The following is an 8192-nucleotide window of genomic DNA, read 5'->3' on the forward strand; positions in this document are numbered from 1 at the left end:
TGGTAATGATCGTCTGCTTTCACATGCCATCAAAGCACACCACGTCTACATCCACATGAATCCTCTTCCAGTCTTCCTTGGGTCAACTGTAAGTTTTGTAACCATAGATATATATGTAGTAAGAAGGTAACCATGAAAGATTGAAAGTGGTACCTAGAAGAAAAGCTACTGGTGCCTGACCTGGATTTCTCTAGTGCGGGGTGTAGTGTAGAACTGTAGATTGATCATGGGCATCTTGCCGATGATGTTCTCTCTGTTTGTGCTCGGGTCACTAGAAGAGCCAACAGCTCTGGCGTCCGTAGTTGTAACAAGCAACCAGAGCCCCGAGGGGAACTGGGCGAAACCATCGCGTGTAGGTGCCACACTTGATGGCTGCCCGACGAGATGCGGTTATGTGAGCTTCGCATATCCTTTCGGCATCGGATCTGCGTGCTCCCGTGATCCTGACTTCAACCTCATTTGCAATGACACCACGGAGCCCCCGAGGCTCTTCTTGCACGACGGCATCACCGAGGTGATGGAATTTGACAAGCTTGAGGATTCGTTTAAAAACTTCATCAAGGCCTCCTTCTCGCACATGATCCCCATGATGTCCGGTGTCAGTGTCTACAACTACTCTTTGAAATCACCTGGGAGGTCCTTCCAACTTGAGTCCATTCTTCTAAACTTCATCGGCTGTGACCTAGAAGTGTACTTTGTAGAAGAGAATTCCACCGAGCCGATCTGTGCAAGTGTGTGCCCAGATCCAGAAATCACAGAGATGGTGGCTAGGAACAACTGTAATGGCTTTGGATGTTGTTATGTACACATGGAAAGCAATGCTAGCACTTACCAGTTCAAAATTGTCCGCCGCACAAGAAACACCAACACGGGCTCTAACCAGACCTCTCAAGTGTGGGATAGAATCAGCATTACTAGTGATAGGCCGAGTGGCTTCATGCTATCGTGGCAGATAGCTGACCAATCCAACTGCGTTGCTGCCAAGCAAAACATGACAAACTATGCCTGTATCAGCGAGTATGCTGAGTGCATTGACGAAAGGCATGGCTACAGCTGCATGTGTAGGGCAGCCTACACAGGCAACCCCTACATTGCAGATGGTTGCTCCAGCTCGGACGACAGTGGTAACTCCTCTTTCCCTAATCTAGTAACCAAATGTACAGCTATTAAGTATTTTGGCTGATATATGCTATTTTGATTTATCAAACTAGGGTATAATCCGATTCAGACCAGGGCTGATTGCACCCGTTGGTGTGGCAACACTAGTGTGCAATTTCCATTCGGCTTAGAGGAGGGTTGCTTTGCAAGTCAACAGTTCCATCTCAACTCCACAAATATGGCGTCATCAGCTGCCCTGGTCGTGTTGGAGGAGAAACAGGTCATCGGCATAAATGTTGATGAAGGGACCATTAATGTTACAAGTCTTGACCAGCAAGCAAGATACAAAATATCTCAAAATTTTCTTTTTCCAGTTCCTGGATCATTCTCCTCTGTGCAATGGGTTGCTGCTAATCTAAGTTGTTCAGAGGCCCAACAGGATAAGTCTGGATATGCTTGTGTGAGTACCAACAGCAAGTGCGTGGAATTAAGTATTGAAGTCGCTGATGCTGTTGATAGAGTCTATGTTGGTTACCGCTGCAAATGCTCAGATGGCTTCCAAGGAAATCCATACATCCGATCTGGTTGTCAAGGTACCCCTCCCCCCCCCCCCCCCCCCCCCTTTTCCTCCCTCTCTTTGTGAGGTTACAAATGTTCAAAAAATTTGTACTGTACCAACTATCTTCACTACCTATGCCGCTGGAGAAAAATGTACTAGTACATATCTATTAACTCCCTAAAAAAGTAGTACAGATGTATGAAAACATTTCAAAAAGTTGCATGTTTACTATTAGAAAGTGATATTTTCTACTTCTACCTTATTTTATCATTCATGTAGGCTAAATTTAATTGTCCGATGTGTTGTTTCATGTTAATTGAATGATGTATAATATTCCAATTTCCATGTTACATGTTTTATCGACGCATTTTACCAGGATTTTGTTGATTTCAGATATTAATGAATGCCTTCAACCGCACAAATGTAAAGGGATCTGCCATAATACCAAAGGAAGCTTTAGTTGTACTGGATGTCCTCGCAATACCATATTATTGTTATATTTTGTACAGACAGGATAGAATGAAAACTTAAGAGCTTAATGCCTTCAGGTATCATTATTGGGCTGTCATGTGGTTTCAGTGTCCTACTCCTGAGCTTCAGTATAGTGCTTCTCATTCGTAGATGGAAAATAAATGTTCAAAAGCAGTTACGGAAGAACTATTTCCGAAAGAACCAAGGTATTCTCCTTGAAACATTGATACCATCTGATGAAAGTGCAAATGAGAATACAAAGATTTTCTCGTTAGAAGAGCTGGAGAAGGCAACAAATAACTTCGATCATGCACGTATCATCGGCCGTGGGGGCCATGGCATGGTTTACAAAGGCATATTATCTGATCAACGCGTCATTGCAATTAAAAAGTCTAAGGTCATTGAGCAATGTGAGATCAATCAATTCATCAATGAGGTTGCAGTCCTCTCCCAGATAAATCACAGAAATATTGTGAAGCTCTTCGGATGTTGTCTCGAAACGGAGGTTCCACTGCTAGTGTATGACTATGTATCCAGTGGCTCACTGTCTCAGGTTATTCATGCCGATGCAAGCATTGGCCTTTCTTTGTCTTGGGGTGATTACTTAAGGATTGCCCTGGAAACAGCAGGAGCTCTATCTTATCTCCACTCTTCAGCTTCAATGTCAATCTTCCACCGTGACGTGAAATCCTCAAATATACTATTGGATGTGAACTACACAGCTAAAGTTTCAGATTTTGGTGCCTCTAGATTGGTTCCGATCAATCAAACACACATTGTTACGAATGTGCAAGGTACATTTGGGTACTTAGATCCAGAGTATTTCCATACCAGGCAGCTGAACGGGAAGAGTGATGTGTACAGCTTTGGTGTGGTACTAGTAGAGTTGCTCCTGAGAAAGAAGCCTGTTTTTACAAGTGAATCAGGCACCAGCATGGGCTTGTCAAGCTATTTTCTCCAGGAGTACAGTGAGGGGAGAATCACTGGTATTGCTAATTCTCAGGTGCTTGAGGAGGCAACCGAGGAAGAGATCAATGGTGTTGCCTCACTTGCAGAGCGGTGCTTGAGGCTACACGGTGAAGAAAGACCAACCATGAAACAGGTTGAGACAGAACTGCAGACTCTACGGACAAAACGGATGAACTCATCTCAGCCTGATCCGAGAAATGGAGAACAGATGCAACCAAGGTCGTTAACTCAAAGGAGTAGATCTGCTCGGCAATTGTCCGTACAGCCAGGAGGTAGCCAGCGACGCTATAGCTTGGAGGCAGAGTTCTTGTCATCTGCTAGCCTACCACGTTAGATGAGGCTATTGAGCTTAAAATAATGGATAATTTGTTTCCCTATTTTGTTAACTGTTGCTAGAACCTGTATTACAGGCTAGTTAGATTGTTGCTGTAATAAGTCATGATTTCAGGCATCATGGTTGTATCAGTTTCTCAGTTGGAATTATGCTTGGTGATATATGTAGACTGAATTTTGTTACCGTGAGATGTGTAGTGAATTGTTGTCATATGCAGTGTGTTGCCGACACGTTTATAAGAGATGTATTGGATTATATTAGCAATGATTTTGAGCACTCATGTTGTCTTGTCGTTGCCACCATTAGTACATTGCTGTGTTTTCTCGGCGCTTGTTTTAATACAAATATATGGTTCAAGTTGTTTCTCTCGGCACAAATATGACACGCATTCAGATACATGTTCAGGAAACAGAAGGTGGCTAGGCGCAAATATGAAGGAGGGTGCACATTAAATTTTACATGACATCTGAAAGTGGATAGGTGGAACTCAAAAGGTGTTGGTTGTTGTAATTTCCCATCTATGTATGACCATAGGGCCGACACTTTTCACCTGAAATTTGTCTACTGCCGGAGCACGCTCAGACCTGCCCATGGCAATGGGGCCCTGAAACCCGCGTCCACGTGAGTTTTTACCGTATTAGGGGACGGGGATGGGCGTCTTTTTAACCCACGGGGGTGTTGTTGGGTAAAGTATAAAACCCGACACGTTTCACGGGTTCAAACCTGTTTCAACAATACCCGAACCCGAAACCCGCCATCTCCGTCAAAATACTACAATAAGCGTATTCGAGGAGTACAATCTTGAGAGTGATGATGATCATGGACAACCATCTTGCTCATTCTCTTCTTTGCAAGCTCCATTCCTTATGTCACACTTCAATGAATGTGTTGCTCAAAATGGCCAACATCTTTTAGGATGAAACCTGAGCTAGACCGTTACTTGGAAGATGAGCTAGTTTCATTGTCCAAAGATAAATTCAGTGCGTTAGATTGGTGGAAAGTTGGTGGAACACGCTATCCAACTTTGAGGCTGCTAGCATGTGATATTTTTGCAACTCCGGTCAGCACGGTTGCCTCAGAATCAGCATTTAGCACAAGCGGTAGTGTTCTAGTTCTAAGCGGTAGAACTCCAGTCCTCATGTTTGCTTAAATATGCCGATTTCTCCGTGGGTTCCCCGTGGGTTTAGAAAACCCGATGGGTTTAGGAGACGGAAAAAAACTAGCCCCGCATACGGTGATGAGGACGGGGACGGGTTTCTGAATTTTTCGTGGGGATGGGTTTGGGAAGGCAAAACCCGATGGGTTTCGTTCCCGTTGTCATGTTGAGTCAAACCAGATCTCTCCATTGTGGGATAGCTAGAATCAAGATAACGGACAGTGGCTTGGCACGGTGCAAAACAGGTCTCTCCACTGTGTTGGCAAGTGTATCGACAGTACCAAGCAATTTATGTGACGTCCTAATCAGTTTGCGAAAAGTACAATGTTTTAAGGTATTTGAGAAGCTTCCGTCTCCCCAACTCTTCATAGAGTTTGGAAATGTCCAAAACTGTATATAGAAATGTCCAACATCGTCTAAGTGCCGAATATGAGGCACAAATATGTTGTCATATGTCGGTCTTGCACATGCCACTGTAGCATGGCAGAAGACGTGGAGCATAGTTGTTTGGATAAAAAAAGATAGACCTTCACGTTATATTTGGGCGAGTAGGGGGCGAGTGTGTCTATTCTTTGTTGCATAGCACATGTACTTTACTAGTTTATAGAATATGATAGTGTGGACTGCCCACATCTTTATCTTTACATAATATTAAAAGACGGAGGCTTTCATAGGTCTCCATATGTTGATATATTTTTTCCACGAGAGGAGCGATCGAGTTGTTACCCTCATGATAAAGAAGGAATCGGACCTAGTTTGGCGAATCAGTCCATACGTCACCCCTTGGCATGTAGTCCTCGACACATACACGTCCTCCTGCTGCTGTTGGCCAGTTGACTTCGATACGAACTCTGCTCGTGCAGGATTAAAATAGTCGGCACCAACCGACACCGGAAGCAGGGCGGAGACAGGGGGGTGCGAGCAGGGGCTAGACACCCCCCAACGATCGGCCCCCCTCAATGTCTCACGGGCCATACTAGTACTAGTATTTTATATTATATGCGCTAATTGGCCGGAGATAATAACAACTTAATTAGCAAATTCAGCCCAAAAGTAATGATTAATCTTTAGACCATGCAAGCCAAGCTCAAATGGTAGCCCATCTGCCCATTCTGACCACCGCAAGTTTGATCGTTTCGAACTCCCAATTCAGCCCAAAAGTAATGATTAATCAGGAGGCCTACAAGTTTGATCGTTTCTAACTCTACGTCGATCTGATCCAAAATCAATCAACCAATTCCCTAATCGCTAGGGTTTCTTGCCGCCACTCAATGGCTCGCTGCACCTCCAATCCCTCCCGCCCGGCAACCACCAGGCACTGCTTCCGTTTGCCGGCGCCCGTGGCGCTAGGAGACCCCGCAGGGACCAAGTTGCTTCCATCTTCCATGGTGTTAACCGCTCTGTTGAGCCATATGTTATTGAGTCCGTCGAGTATGTGTTCATGATCTAAATGCTCCGTTCGTTCATAATCTAAGGCTCCGTTTGAAAGGTACGATCGACATACAATATCCTTCACAGCTGGTTCATTCTTTTTTCTGGATTAATATTACAACCTAACAGCCTATTAATCAAGCATGTAAGAGGATCTATGTTAATTTACTAATTAGATGTTTCTTTTAAAAAATGCCACTAATTGATAACATGTATTTCCTAATTAAATATGTTAGTTGTATATATGGATGATCTATCGTCAGTGCAATATTTTTTATTTTACGTAGCTTTTTTAGTTTCAATTCCCCCCCCCCCCCCCCCCCCCCCCCCCCTTCTATGTTCAATTCCTGGCGAGATTTATTCAAGATGTTGTTTTGGTGGGTGAGGTGTGAAAGACTCATGAGTTGATTATTAGTCCATACATCGAACGCGGTCTGTTTCGAGTCAATCCATAGTCGATGCGCAGTGCGTGCCACGCTGCTAGTAGAATAAACCTGGAAATCCGGGAGAGGGATTCAAGAATGTCGAAGAAGGTGGCCGGGCACCATGGAGTTTGCTTCCTGGTGCTTTACTTAGAAAACTTAACCACGTACGGAAGCATGCAGTGGAGGAGGAATCTCTCTGTATTTATCTTTTCCCTTGTAGTATATACTCTACTAACTGGTAGTACGCCGTGTGTGGACGCATGCAGGCATCTTTTGAAAGTACGTACTAATGGGCACCAAGAACGCTTTGCAGTGCTCTAACTAGCATAAGTTAAGTAAAAGCGCACATGCCCACTGGCATTTGCTGGCACGCATGACAAGGGGGGAAAGCATTGCGCGGTGCTTTCCTCCTAGTTTCCTTCTTCTACTTCACATCTCGAAATAGGCTTTCGCCCCGCTATATAGATATAGCAACCACACGATACAACTGATAGTCTGATGCTGGGGCAGACAGCACAAGCAAGCCCAAAAGAAATAACAGAGAAAGAAAAAGAAACAAATGACAACAGAGTCGGGTCGACGAAAATGATGCTGATCCGCAACCGCTGCGCCCGCCGGAGAATTTCCACCACGCTCCTAGCACTTCGGACCGCCACATACCAAGCAACACCTTCAGGAAGGAACGCGACGATGCCGACGTTGTTGCCCGGACTGGTCCTAGGGTTTCCCCCGGTACACGGAGGGGCGTGTGGAAGAGGTAAGCCCGGCGCCTTTCAGGAAGGATCGGCGGCGCCCGCGGGCGTCACCGCGTCGGTGCCGGCCAAGCCGATAGGGATTTCTCCCGTCCGCCACACAACCACAGCCCCGGTCGCTCCGTCGCACTCCACCAATCTTGCCGCCCACCAACATGCGCCACCACGGTCTTTAGATCACCACCGCCGTCTCACCATGGAAAGAGAAGCGAGACCGACGGATCCGAGAGGGGACAGCCGGGAACAAGGAGCGGCAGAAATCAGCAGCCACGCGGGAGGGGACAACCTCCACCGCCCTTGGCGGTCACCGGCCGGACGCAGCAATAGGAGCACACCAGGCCCACGGCCCGGCCGAGCCAGAAAGGACTCGTGAAGCTCCCGTCACCACGCTGCAGTTAGCGCGCCACCGTCTCCGCAACCCCCCGCACGAGCCGCACCTCCGTCCGTCGAAGCCGTCACACACAACCAAGCGGCGAAGCGAAACGTACGAGGCCGAGAGGAGACAACCGGGAACGATGAGCAGCAGAATCGGCAGCCCCGTGGGAGGGGACGACCTCCACCGCCCATGGCGGTCACCGGCCGAACGCAGCAAGGAAAGCACACCTGGCCCATGGCCCGACCGAGCCAGATAAGGCTCGTGAAGCTCCCATCACCGCGCTGCAGCGCGTGTGCCTCCGTCTCCGCAACCCCCCGCACGAGCTGCTCCTCTGTTCGTCGGTGCCGCCGGCCAGGCCCGCCCAGACCCAGATGGGGCCCAAAAGGGCCCAGATCTGGGCCAGAAGGGCGCCGCCGCATGTCGCCGCGCCAGCCCACAGCCAAGTGGCTGCGCCGCCGCCTCCTCACCATCCGGCACAGCGCCGCCACCGGAACCACCGCTGCTCGAGGAACACCACCGCACACCTGCGATGGGGAAGGAAGACCACCCGCAGCACCACCGGAGGACCGAAGCCGGGCCCCCGCCACCACCACGGGGCACAGCCGCCGCGAGCCAAGCCCC

At 47.6% G+C, this 8192-nt stretch overlaps 1 protein-coding gene across 1 annotated transcript; it reads left to right on the top strand.

The window, feature by feature from the left end:
• Positions 1–226: 226 nt before the first annotated feature.
• On the top strand, positions 227–3431 carry LOC125549524 (wall-associated receptor kinase 5-like). The gene is made up of 3 exons (XM_087514376.1): positions 227–1124; positions 1212–1691; positions 2206–3431. Exons 1-3 carry the CDS (start codon positions 227–229, stop codon positions 3429–3431), a joined length of 2604 nt encoding a protein of 867 aa, XP_087370502.1.
• The last annotated feature ends 4761 nt before the right edge of the window (positions 3432–8192 follow it).

Source organism: Triticum urartu, chromosome 3A, assembly GCF_056163025.1.
Source record: "Triticum urartu cultivar PI428250 chromosome 3A, HENAU_Tu73, whole genome shotgun sequence".
NCBI lineage: Eukaryota > Viridiplantae > Streptophyta > Magnoliopsida > Poales > Poaceae > Triticum > Triticum urartu.